The sequence below is a fragment of the Manacus candei genome, unplaced genomic scaffold (assembly GCF_025592945.1).
Source record: "Manacus candei isolate 608988 ecotype Guabito, Panama unplaced genomic scaffold, ASM2559294v1 h1tg000050l, whole genome shotgun sequence".
Lineage (NCBI taxonomy): Eukaryota > Metazoa > Chordata > Aves > Passeriformes > Pipridae > Manacus > Manacus candei.
The window spans coordinates 6,207,501-6,220,000 of record NW_026138098.1 but is presented as its reverse complement, the minus strand read 5'-3'; the positions used below and the strand labels follow the sequence as shown (position 1 = coordinate 6,220,000).

Sequence of the window (12,500 nt, the reverse complement as noted above, 5' to 3'; positions counted from 1 at the left end):
TATGGGATGCCCCATAACAACCAGGTAGGTCACCAACGCGGTCTTTGTTCCCATGCTGACATGTGTAGATCAATACCTGCTCTTTGCAGAGCTGGCAGAGCATCAGCATGTTCCCTTTGTACACAGCCGGGCTTTGCCAGCCACCTTGAGGGCAGTCTGATGTGATGCAATGCTCCGAGGGAAACGCTTCATCTTCCCCTTCTCCTCTCCCCGCTCGTTTGCCCATCAGAAATGACAATTAAGTGTAAGGTGCCAAAAGCATAAGCAAGCATTAAGGCAAGAGAATAACCTTGAACTCGGGCCAAAATATACAGTGACTAATGGGAAGTCCTAAAGAAATCTGCTAAACTGAGCGGATCAGACCTACCGTATTTTGCAAACTGCTGAAAATACATCTCCCGCCCTGAGTGAATAAAATGTGTGTTGGGATTTTGACTCGACTTCCAGTGCTAAAATCTGATTTTATGTTAATTTCTTTATTTCTTTATACTTACTGTGCTGAGGTGGAATTGCATGTAGGGAGAAAAACAGGAGGTGTTGTTGAAACACGCAGCAAACTCTCCGCCCTCACTATAATTCCACCTGAATCTCTTTGATAAACTTTAGCATTATTGCAACTTGGGCTATTTGCGCAAATCAGTGTCTGAGTTGTCAGAGCCTCTTTTCTGTCTTTCCAGGAGATAATCCTGAAACGAGCAGCTGACATTGCCGAGGCGTTGTACAGCGTGCCCCGCAACCACAACCAGATCCCCACTCTAGCCAACACTCCCGCTCACACCGGCATGATGGGGGTGAACTCCTTCAGCAGCCAGCTCGCCGTCAACGTCTCCGAAACATCACAAGCCAACGACCAAGGTAGGTGGGATTTCAAGAGTTAATCCTCCACCTTGGTGACTGCTTTTGGCCAGTGCCATCAATCCGAGCTGATGTCACTGCCGTGTCCTATCTCTTTCTCTCTCCCTACTCGTGTGTCTGAAATGCCGTCTTTAACTTTCTTGAAATATTTAATTCTTTCTGTTCTTTCATTTACTGTTATCATAAAGCATCTCTAGCGGGGGAAAAAAATACAATTGGCAAAGTGTAGAAAGCTCTTTGTTATTCGCAGTAAATATACAACGTGTATGGTTTTTTTTTTTTAATATAAAATAATTATGTCTAGGTACCTCCACCTGGTTTTGGAATATTTACACAGATAAATCTAATTTGATGTCTGTGATTTTAAAATACTTTGTTTGTAGGCATGTGTGACATATATGTTACTAATAAAAGTAATAGTTGATTTAATTTACCTGTTGTAATTGAAAATGCATGTAGCATATTGCATTTAAAATTAATTTTGATACTAATGAAAGGAGGGAAACAGGATTATTAGATATGTTCAAACGCATATTTTTTTTTTGCTTGCAACATAATTATTAAATTGATTGCTCAGATAGGAACAAATTGTTGTTTAAAATCCTGATTCTGCTATGTTTCCTCTTCTAAAAAGATTGTCTTTTAATGCATTTCCAAGCTAATAAGCCTTATAAAATTCTGTACTTGCTCTTGAATTAGTTTTCACTGATGGCTACACCTTATGAAAGCTTGTTGTTAGCATAAAAATATCAATCACAAAATGAAGACCCCAAAACAGCCTTTTAAAGTAAATCACTGCAACAAAAAAGTTTTTCTTGTCAGCTCTGGCATTTGAAGGTCTGGAGAGGCTGAAAGTTCACGCAGTGTGTTGGTACAAAGCGGGACTTGAGCCTGTTGATAATTGCTCCTAAAGACAAACGTGAAGGCACCTGACACAGCTGGATCGAAGAGAGCTTTTGTTGGCTGTCTGTGCTAAGAGGAGAGACAACATAGAGTGCTCGCGGATGATTTAAGTAGGGTTGGCGTGATAAGGTTATCTCAAGCTGCAAGAGTTGATAGGGCAGTGAGAGACAACTCAGAGCAAAGCTGTGCAATCAATTAAAACTGTGTAATATATGCTGCATGAGGAAACCCCCCAGCCCTAAGTCTATCTTATAAAATAACATTATTTTTTTGGGGTGGGGGGGTTTCTAACACAGTAGGTTACAGTCGCAACACAAGCAGTGTTTCCCCGCGAGGATATGTTCCCAGCAGTACTCCTCAGCAGTCCAATTACAACACAGTCAGCAATAGCATGAATGGATATGGCAATGCCGGCATGCCCAATCTAGGTGTACCAGGTTCCCCTGGATTTCTTAATGGCTCCTCAGCTAACTCTCCTTACGGCAGTAAGTGTCTATTTTTGGTAACACATCATCATATAGATTCATATTTACTACCAAATCAACTCCTTGCATTGTTTTGATTTTCCTCTATTGTCAGCTACTGGATAAAAGGAGGGGTGACTCTGGAGGCTGGACGTAAAAATGAAAATAATAAATTGATCTGTTTTGTGCCAGAATACAATCTCAGATAGAGAAAAAAATAAACCAAAACAAAACAAAAAAAAATGAGACAAAATAAAAATTGGACTGCGCAATTCGTAACAAAAGTCCAACACAAAAGAGTTTACCTGTTATCCAGAGAGTGGCCAAGCCAAGGCATTTCATTTTTATTTTTTTATATATATTTTTTTTATATATATATATATATATATATTTCTATATATATTTTAAGAGGCAAGGCCCTATCACTCTCTTTTTCCGTGTTTGCCGTGAAAACCTCAATCTGAGTCCTGATTATTTTTGCTTTATTGCAGTAGTGCCGTCAAGCCCTACCATGGCAGCCTCTTCGGTCACCCTCCCTTCAAACTGTAGCAGTACACACGGCATTTTCTCATTCTCACCTGCCAATGTCATCTCTGCAGTGAAACAAAAGAGCGCCTTCGCTCCTGTTGTCAGGCCCCAAGCCTCTCCTCCACCATCTTGCACCAGTGCAAATGGAAATGGACTTCAAGGTGAGCTGGATCTCTCTCAATTTTCTGTGTATTGCCTTTTTTTTTTTTTTTTTTGATGCATACACTCAAGCCCTGATGGTTTCTTTGGGAGAAAGGCTGATTTTTTTTTGGGTTCCTGGTGCTCTCGTAGCGATGCAAAAGCAGGGGGAGAAATAAGGTAGCACGAATGGTCTGCTGAGATCTTTAGTTCATTTTTAATACTTGCATTAGAGAAAGCACTAGCTGTTTTTCTGGTATTTTCCCTTAGGAGTTCGTGACTTAAATTTTAAAGGAATACTGTATTCCTGAATGCCTCTTGGAGGGTTCATGTACTCTGTGTGTTTATATGTTTTTTGAACACATTTCTGTGGATGTTTAAATCCAGCAGCATTCTGGCAGGACATGGTGTGATTTCCTTGTTTTACATAGGGTGCAATAGTGATTTCAAATATGTCAAGTTAATATAAATCAGGTTAAGCTCTCAGTCAGTGAACTAACCTTCCCCTGGACTAGGTAGTCCTGTATGCAGGGGGTTTGCATGCTCTGGTGGTCCCAGCTCGCTCTCATACTGCGGTGTTAGGGTGGTTACATCCCTAAGTGAACTGAATATTTAATTTAAGGCAGGCAATTTTAATAATTTGCTTTTTTGGTACTTTTTTTTCTTTTTAATCCATGTGATTTTGTGTGGGTAGTGCAAGGAACAACTTATAAGCCACTTGCAGAACTCTCGTGGTTATCTGCTGGGAGTGGGGCAGGAGGAACTACAATACAGTGTATGTTTGGTAGAAGAACAAAAATATGAACAAAGTCTTCCCAAAAAGGAAGACTTAGGTCCTACTGTACCACTTTTAAGTCATATTGTAACATTTAGAAGATAAGACTATAGATGGATTAGAATAATTTGAATGTTTGCCTGTGGTTGAGTCTCATTGTGCAGTAAATTGGAGCACTTCAGATCCCATTGAAATCAGGAAGGCTTGAGGACACTCATACCCCAGAGGTCATCACTCCTCTTGACTTCTTCAGTTAAGAATTAGCAGTACAGTGTTATTTATTCTTTGTATTACCATGGATACAATGGGTGCTCACAGGCGAACAGATGACAGATATTTTAATTTGCCAAACAAATTCTGAACACCTGCATTTTGTGGGATCTGAAGGCACTTCAGAGAGACATAATCCCAATCCCACAGAACTGTCTGTCCACCACAAATCCAGACCATTCCAGACCAAGATCTCAAAACTAATGTTTCTGTAGCTTGTTATTCACTTCTTGGCCCAAAAAACCATATGAGAGCTTGTTATGCACTCAGGTCAAGGAAGAGCCGAGGATTCAGCTATGCAAAATTATTGTGGGATGAATGTTAAAGAAAAGGATAATTAGATTAACAGTTTCTTTCATATTTCTTTACTGGAAGCTTCACTATGTTACTACTGTAAGGAGAAAACTATATTGATATTCTTAGAAAGAATAATCCATTAATAAAATAATCTGGTGTCCTACTTTCCTCTTTCTGTAAAAAGACACTACTATGAAAAGTAAATACTGAAATAATATAATGAAAAATAAAATCTTAAAAATAAAATAATAAACTAAAATAATAGAAATAAAAGATAATAATAAAATTAATAAAATAATCAATTAAAATAAAATATTATAAATGTGGTAACATGACAGATCTGAGGCAACTGCTCTATAGCAGATATTTATATATGTATTCATATTAACATGTTGATTGTGATTTACTCTGAAAAATACAACTATTTAAACATCTAAACTAAAATGATCTGAATTTCTGTAATTTCAGTATGTAAATACAGGGCTTCTCATCAGATAGGCAAGGGTTTAGGTGCTTAAAAACACTAGATTACTGCAAAGTGTGGTTTTAAGGAGAACAGGGTGGGCTGAATGCCTGCGCCAAGCACCTAATGTCCCTTGGGCACCTCCCCAAGCCTTTAAAAATTGTACATCTCCAGCCTCAAGTGCAAAATGTTTCATACATAAAGCTCAGAAAATGGCTTTGAAACAGCCAATACTGATTTTGTTAACTAGGTCATCAATTTAACTCTTAGGCTGAGCCCAGCCTTTCTCTGGACTAAGCTTTTTCCACGGCCAGACAGCCCACTGAAGACTTAACAATGCCACTAACCCCTGATTTTAGGATGCTGCAGTCCAAACAGCAGACCTGGTGTCATCCTTTTGGATTTTGGTTCAGCAGCCAAACTGAAAATAAATAGAAGTGTTGAAAACAAGCAAGAAAACAAACAATTGCCATTTTTTCCTCGACTGGCTGAATGGAATCATTTTGTGTTGAGCAGAATGACACAGAGAAATAGGGAGAATGTCCTTCTGGTCTGGTAATTAGAGCAGTGAGTTGTGGTAACTAGAGCAGGGTTGTGACAAAAAGTTGAATTGTTCATGCAAAGTAGCACCACAAAGTGATGCTCAGTGAATTGTGAGGAATTCAGGAACTTACAGAGCATCATAGAATCCTGGGATGGGTAGGGTTGGAAGGGACCTTAAAGACCATCTAGTTCCAATTTAGGGCAGAGATGCTTTCCACTATCCCAGGTTGCTCCAAGCCCCGTCCAACTTGTCCTTGGACACTTCCAGGGATGGGGCAGCCACAGCTTCTCTGGGCAGCCTGTGCCAGGGCCTCACCACCACCTCACCTCACTCAGGTTCTTTCAAAGCAGAGGCAACATCACTTCTCCCAGCCAAAACTATTGAGTTAATTCAGACTGAACTCACAAAAGGTTTCAGGTTGACAACACAGTTTCCTCACAGATTTCAACCACTGCCTTGAACTGAACTGCTGCCAGAACTGAGTGGCAAGACAGGGATGAATTTGTCATCTTCCTTCATGAGATATAAAGAAAAGCCACCAACACTCCTGTGTTGGCACTTATTTATACTGCATTTGACCCATACAGTTGTTTAGGGAATTTCTATGTTTTTTTCCTATTTTCTTAGTCATTTATGGACATTGAGCTCTTTTTAAAGTTTCTTTCTGGACACTGTGCAAACAGCTTGAGAGTTATCTGATCAGCACATTTTCTATATTAAGTTAAAATTTGGAATTTAAGAGCTGCAGTCCAATGCAGCAGAAGTTTTTTTTGTGATCTTGAAGTACAGTCTCATTACAGAGGAGGATGTAAAGGAGCTGAGTGGCAGCTGAAGAGTCTGCACTGTTAGAAATGCTCACACACATTTAGTCAACCCAAAAGGGAAGTAAGAGCTCGTGGTCACTGTTGTTGTATTGGAGGTAAATCCTTCAGTTTATGGATAAGGCAGGACATGGATAAGAATGGATAAGAATACAGACACAGGTGGTCCTTTTGCAGGGATTTGGGGGTTAATTGCACTGATCTTTGCTGGGTAAACCATCCCAGGATGTGTCTATGTGTGGGAAAAATGCTGTTCTTGGTACACCTAAGATGGTGAGAACACAGGAGCAGAGCTATGAAGCTCCAGCTGGATCTGAGGGAGATATTTTTGTCTCCTAACAAAGTATAAAGCAGAGGTTGAGCTGTTCTACCTCCTGGCTTATACTAACATCACCCTAAGCATCAGGACCACCTGAGCCCTCCGCACTAGAAGCAAGATCTTGCTACCAGGAAGCACGACCCCAAAACCCACTGCACTGTAGGACCCACTGCCCAAGAGGGAACATGGCCTTTAGCCAACAGATTTTTTTCTAAAGAGATCCAAGACACCTGCTAGTGGAAGGTGTCCCTGCTCATGGCAGGGGGTTGGAATGAGATGGTCTTTAAGGTCCCTTCCAACCCAAACCAGTCTGTGATTTTACAAAGACAGAGGTTAAGAATAAAAACAAATAAGAAAGAAGACAATCTGGGGAGATCTCAGAGGGGTCAGAGTGCAGGCCATGACAGCCAGGGCTGATGTGTTGTCTTCCCCCTTGCTGCACCCATGTCAGCTGCACATCCATCCCCAGCCAGCCGGTACCTGATCAGGGTCAACACTCAGAAGCTGCAAATCACAGAGGAGAAACCTCTCTCTCTGTTGTCCCGTGGCCATGACTCACTCCTGTGACTAAGTCTACAAAAAAGGGCCTTTGGGCCATATCCAAAAAGCCACAATCTTGTTGACTCCCTATGGCCTCCATTGCATAATCTGTGATCACAAAGTCAAGTACTCACATACTTTTTTAAGAGCAGGATCCTACTGTATGTGTTCCTTTGGGCAGAGAGCCTTTTCCTGTTTAAAACAATGGACATCTAAGGTATAAAATATTTTTTTTTAGTGAGAAATTGCTGGCTCCCTGCAAAGTTGGAAGTACAATATATGTTCAAAATTTGGTTTTCAATTGTAATTTACTTTCTATAGATTGTGAAAGATATTGCTCTCTGGTTATAGGACTGTAATGCAGAGCAGAGGGGTCTCTATATTCTTTTTAAATTGCATCCTGCTTAATTTTCTGGTCTTTCCCTGGATGAAAGTATTAAAATTATTATTAAAAAACTAGCCAGCTCATTTTTCTTTAAGAAGGCATTTGGTATCAATTTGCACAGCAGGAAGCGCAGCGCAGAAATTCACAATTGTCAAATGCTGCCACTAAAAGAACAGTGAAATAAATGTCTGGAGCACCAACCTTGCACCCCCCTCCCATTGTGCCACAGGGAGAATTCAACAAAAATAGTTAAATTAAAAAATTTAGACTTCCTCCCCACGCCCCCCCCCCCCCAAAAAAAAGCATGCAGCAGATAATCTAATTTTTCACACAGTAGAATCATAGAATCCCAGAGTGGTTTGGGTTAGAAGAGACCTTAAAGACCATCCAGTCCCACCCCCTGCCATAAGCAGGGACACCTTCCACTATTCCAGGTTACTCCAAGCCCCGTCCAACCTGGCCTTGGACACTTCCAGGGATGGAGAAGCTGATGGTGCTATTGCAGCATGGACTTGGAGGACATGGTTGAGTGGTGAACATGGTGGTGGTGCTGGTTGATGGGTGGACTGAATGATCTTGAAGGTCTTTTCCAGCCTTAATGATTCTGTGAGTCTATGATAACATCTCAAGATGATCTCCAGCATCCTCCAGTTCAAGTGCACACCAGGTGACCAGACTGATGTGGTGACAGGTTTCCTGCTGACTGAATCCCATCGGAGAAGCCAACCTGAGAGCAGGGGTTTGGCAGGTCCAAACACAGGGCAAGGTCATCTGCTGGCCCGGGCTGATGCAGTGTGGAACAGAGATTTAGTGAAGGGTTGTTTTAAGGGTTCTTTAAAAGGTGTTCAGGCATTGGAAGGGGCTGCCCAGGGAGGTGGTGGAGTCCCCATTCCTGGAGGTGTCCAAGGAACGACTGGATGTGGTACTCAGTGCTCTGGGCTGGGTGACAAGGTGGGCATCAGGCACAGGGTGGACTCAATGGGCTGGGAGGGTTTTTCCAACCTCAGTGATTCTTGGATTCTGTGAAAACATGATGAAGAAACTAAATGTTTAGGATCAGAAGGGTCTCTGCCAATATATGCACTATTCTCCAGTTAAATTTTGTAAGTTCACTTGCTGTTTAGCTTTAAAACATTCAGTATTATAAAAAATGCAAAATTATAACTTCAATTTCAACATATTTGTTACATGTAATTGGGGAAAAAAGTGGTAGAGTTGGAAAACTTCAACCCGTTTCAAGGGCATCACTTGAGCTGTGCTTTAGAGAACGTCCCATCCAAATCCTTCCCAAAAATGGTGCCAGAAGGACCAGGACTGCTCAGGGCTCTGGGTGCATCTGTTGGAGCAGCGCTGATGGTGCAGACCATGCTGCTGCAGGAAGTTGTGTCACCTATGAAATGTGTATGGACCCAGCTCTTCCAAACCGTAAAGCTGTAACAGCGAATCAGAAATAAATTAATATTGTTGAAATTAATGAACTGAGAAATTGAAGTTCACATCACTACACGAACAAATTTATTAATATCTGTTGTACATAAATTAATGAGAAATATCACTACAGCAAAAATTAAACAACACTAAAATTAAAGACTGTCTAGATTATGTTTCTACCAAAGAGTTAACTAGGAAAAAAAGCAGTGGTTGTTGGCATATCAGTCTTTATCTGGTAAAAAACTCTGGATATGGCTGGTCTGGGCTACTGATAGAATCACAGAATCACAGAATATGCTGAGTTGGAAAGAATTCACAAGGATCATCGAGTCCAACTCCTGGCCCTGCACAGGACCATCCCCAAGAGTCAGACCCTGTGCCTGAGGGTATCATCCAAACGCTCCTTGAGCTCTGTCAGCCTTGGTGCTGTGACCACTGCCCTGAGGAGCCTGTTCAGTGCCCAACCACCCTCTGGGGGAAGAACTTTCTCCTGATATCCAACCTAAACCTGCCCTGACACAACTTCAGGCTGTTCCCTCGGGTCCTGTCACTGTGTTTTTATGGCATTTGAGCTCCAGAGTTGGGAGGTGGTGTAGGGTTTTTGGCTTTGGTCTTGGAGAGTTCTTGGCCGCTCAGTCCTGCTTTTATCATAAAGTAGAATTGTGGAAAAGGAGGTTTTCTGCCCAGGTGCAGGTCTGGGCATGAAGTGATGGTTAGAGGGAACGGTGTTATGGTCAGGAGTGTTGTCGGGAGCCTGGAGAGCTGAGCACAGGAATCAGGGTGCCCTTCCCTCAAAATCCTGCTCAGAGCCTCCTTTCCCAAGGAGAAGCCCTTTGTTTTGCTATGAGAGGTGCGTGTCCCTCGGTCCAAGGGTGATGTGGAGGAACCTGGCTCTGCATCCTCCATTTGAGCATCGCGATGGCTTTGAACCAGCTGTGCCTTCCCCCAGTTGTGACAATAACGGCTCCTTTTTCTTCTCTTTTCTCTTTTAGCCATGTCCGGGCTTGTAGTCCCGCCAATGTAAAGTCACTTTTGTTTACCTACCGTAGCACCAAGCTGCAGAGGATGGGCTTAGGGGACAAGTTTAGTATATTAAGACATGCTGATGGAAGCAGTATCTTCACGCAGAATCAGCAACAAATCGAAATGCTACAGGAAAAAAAAAAAAACAAACAAAAAAAAAAAGAAAAAAAAAGACTTTGTTTAAAGATTTTATTTAAACTATTAAGAATCTACATGCAAACAACCTACTTCTTCATGAACAATTCCATTTTATTGACTGAATTTTTCTCATATTTTCACATTTCTCAGTCCTGGAGAATAAGGAAAAAGCGACGCCTATTTTGTATAAAGTTTCTGATTACGTCTTGGCTATGTCTAGTACTTGCTATGTGTTGGGAGAAACTTTGTGGATGCACCATTTTGATTATCATGAAACACTGATGAAAAATGCCTCCGAACATTTTTCTGTACTCATAACTAGATTCACAATGGTTGTGTATCTCTATAATGTGAAATATTTTTTTGTGGTGGAAAAAAAGGGGGCCAAGGAGGTTATGAGCCATCAAACTGGAAAAAAAAAGAATAAAAAAAAAATAAGGATGAATATATGATTAGAAAAAAAAAAAACCACACAAAAAACCGGGGCGCGGGGGCGGGCACGGGGGGGTTTATCGTTGCTTAACTTCATCTTAATGAAATGGAACTTTGTAACTTATTGTAGTTAGAAATTGTAACTTTGATATTGAATTCTCTTGCCTTCAACAAGCACACTGACAGAGAAAAAAAAAAAAGAAATTGCTACTGTCTGTTGGTTTAAAAAATGAAAAAAATATACTTCCACTGCTAGAGCTTCCTGTTAAGCAAGTGTGATCTGCAACATTTTTTCAACTTTTGCTAGCACTGTATACTATTGCATTTTAGGCTACTGTGAAGTCTATGTTTCTTGTACCAGAAAATTGTCCTTTTGACTTCTAGATCCTTCTTCCCTAATGTGTTTTGTATGTGGTTATAAAATTGTAGACTTTTGTGATTTTGCCAAAGTTGTAGCTAAATATTTATACACTTGTCTTGAATTTTTTTCAGATCCACTTAAATATTTAGAAAACAAAAAGCAGATTTTATTCCTTATGGAGGCTATAAGGAATAAAATAGTCTTACCCATTGCAACACTTTCTTTCACATAAACACTTGCAGTCACTAAGGGAATTTATTTTGTAACATATCAACTATAAATATTGTATTTATCTTTGAAATTTTGTATATTGCTTTTCATAATTTTTTTTTTTTATGTTCCTGTATGTATTGGTTTTTGTCCTGGCCTGGTATCATGATGCTGAAAAAAGCATTAAGCCAAGAACCATTGCCTTCATGTTTTTCTTTTAAATAAATGAGTGTCCGTGCATTTCATTTGTACTTCATAAAGTTGCTATTGTTTAGCCTTTCCATCCTTTATTTCTTTATTATTTTTTTGAGGAAAAGTCAAATTCATTGTTTATTTTTATATTATTTTTAAGTTATCAGAACAAATAATTTTGAAAAAAAAGTCGTTCGTTGTATAGTCAAATCAAAATTGTGCCACATGGCTGTAATGAATACTAGTAGAATATGTGCATGTGATACAGCCACAGAAAAGATGAATCTATTTTGTGGTTGCATTTTTTATTTCCTATTTCTGTTTGTTTGTTTGTTTTTATTTTATTTTTTATTTTTTTTTTTTTTTAAAGATTGTAAAAAGTCATTTTTAGCTGCCACCCATGACTTTGCCACATAGCTGAACTGTGTTTACTGGAAAAATTCAGAGGCCTAAAGTTTAAAAATAAATTCACTTCTGATGTTTTAATTAAAATGTTTGCCACATGAACTTCTCTGATGCCTTAAAAGTGAACTTCTTTGAAGAACTTTTGTGCTGTTTTATCACAGGCTTACACCACAATTGTTAATCACGACTTCATTTGGATGATTTCTGGTGTAAAAAATAAGAGGAAAAAAAAAAGCACAATCCCGGTGTACAATTCTCCCACTCCTTTCTGTGTCGATTTTCTGCTGCACTCTGCATTCTCCCAAACCCTGCACTGCTCCAACACGGGAAATCAGGATCACACCGAATTTTTAATGTCTGGGAGTTGTTTATTTAGGTTTCTCGGGGTGTTTTTTTTTAGGGAACCTTTTGTAAATGACCCATAGCTGACTGTATTTTTTAAACTGGAATGACCTCCGTTATATTCCGTGGCTCTTAGTGCCAAACCCAGCAAGAAAAACGTGGAGCTGTTTTTATTTTTCCTTTGCACTAACTGGTTTGCCAGCACAGCACTGCAAAACACATTGCAAACTGCAGCAGAATTCACGTTTTAACCAAAAAGGAGGGATCACTTTTTAAAATTATTTTTATTATTATTTTGAATTTTTTTTTTCTTTCTGGGCAAAAAAATGCACATTTTAGTAAAGCTTTTATTAAAGGGTTTAGAAGAACGATACAGCTCTGTGAGCATGGCCAAGGTCTGGCTAAGTGGGAAAGCCTGAGAAGTCACTTTGGAACTGAATTGCCTCCGTTATATTTTGTCTAAGTAAGGTTTTGCTCTAAAAAAAAAAAAACAACAAAAGAGGTCACGTGTACATGTTAAGAAAGTCTGCAAGTTCCTTCATAAATGCAATCTGTTTGTGTTTTAGATTAATTAGTCAATGCACTCATTGCTTCATTGTCTCCAGACGAAAAGCTTCACTAAATGGTAGATTTTACTGTTAAAGACCCTACAATAAGATTGTTT

General features: G+C 39.9%; 1 protein-coding gene across 15 annotated transcripts in view; it reads left to right on the top strand.

The window, feature by feature from the left end:
* EBF3 (EBF transcription factor 3) overlaps positions 1–12,500 on the top strand; it is a 133,604-nt gene that overhangs the window by 118,610 nt on the left and 2,494 nt on the right. For 7 of the 15 annotated variants that reach the window (XM_051801148.1, XM_051801147.1, XM_051801146.1 and 4 more), the window contains 5 exons: positions 1–24; positions 678–855; positions 2,055–2,243; positions 2,714–2,911; positions 9,726–12,500. The exon at positions 1–24 is cut by the window's left edge and continues 42 nt beyond it; the exon at positions 9,726–12,500 is cut by the window's right edge and continues 2,494 nt beyond it. In XM_051801148.1, the coding sequence (XP_051657108.1) occupies positions 1–24; positions 678–855; positions 2,055–2,243; positions 2,714–2,911; positions 9,726–9,757 (621 nt within the window). In that variant the 3' untranslated portion in view covers positions 9,758–12,500. The remainder of the gene's footprint in view (positions 25–677; positions 856–2,054; positions 2,244–2,713; positions 2,912–9,725) is intronic. The other 8 variants (XM_051801154.1, XM_051801151.1, XM_051801150.1 and 5 more) reach the window with 3 other exon arrangements.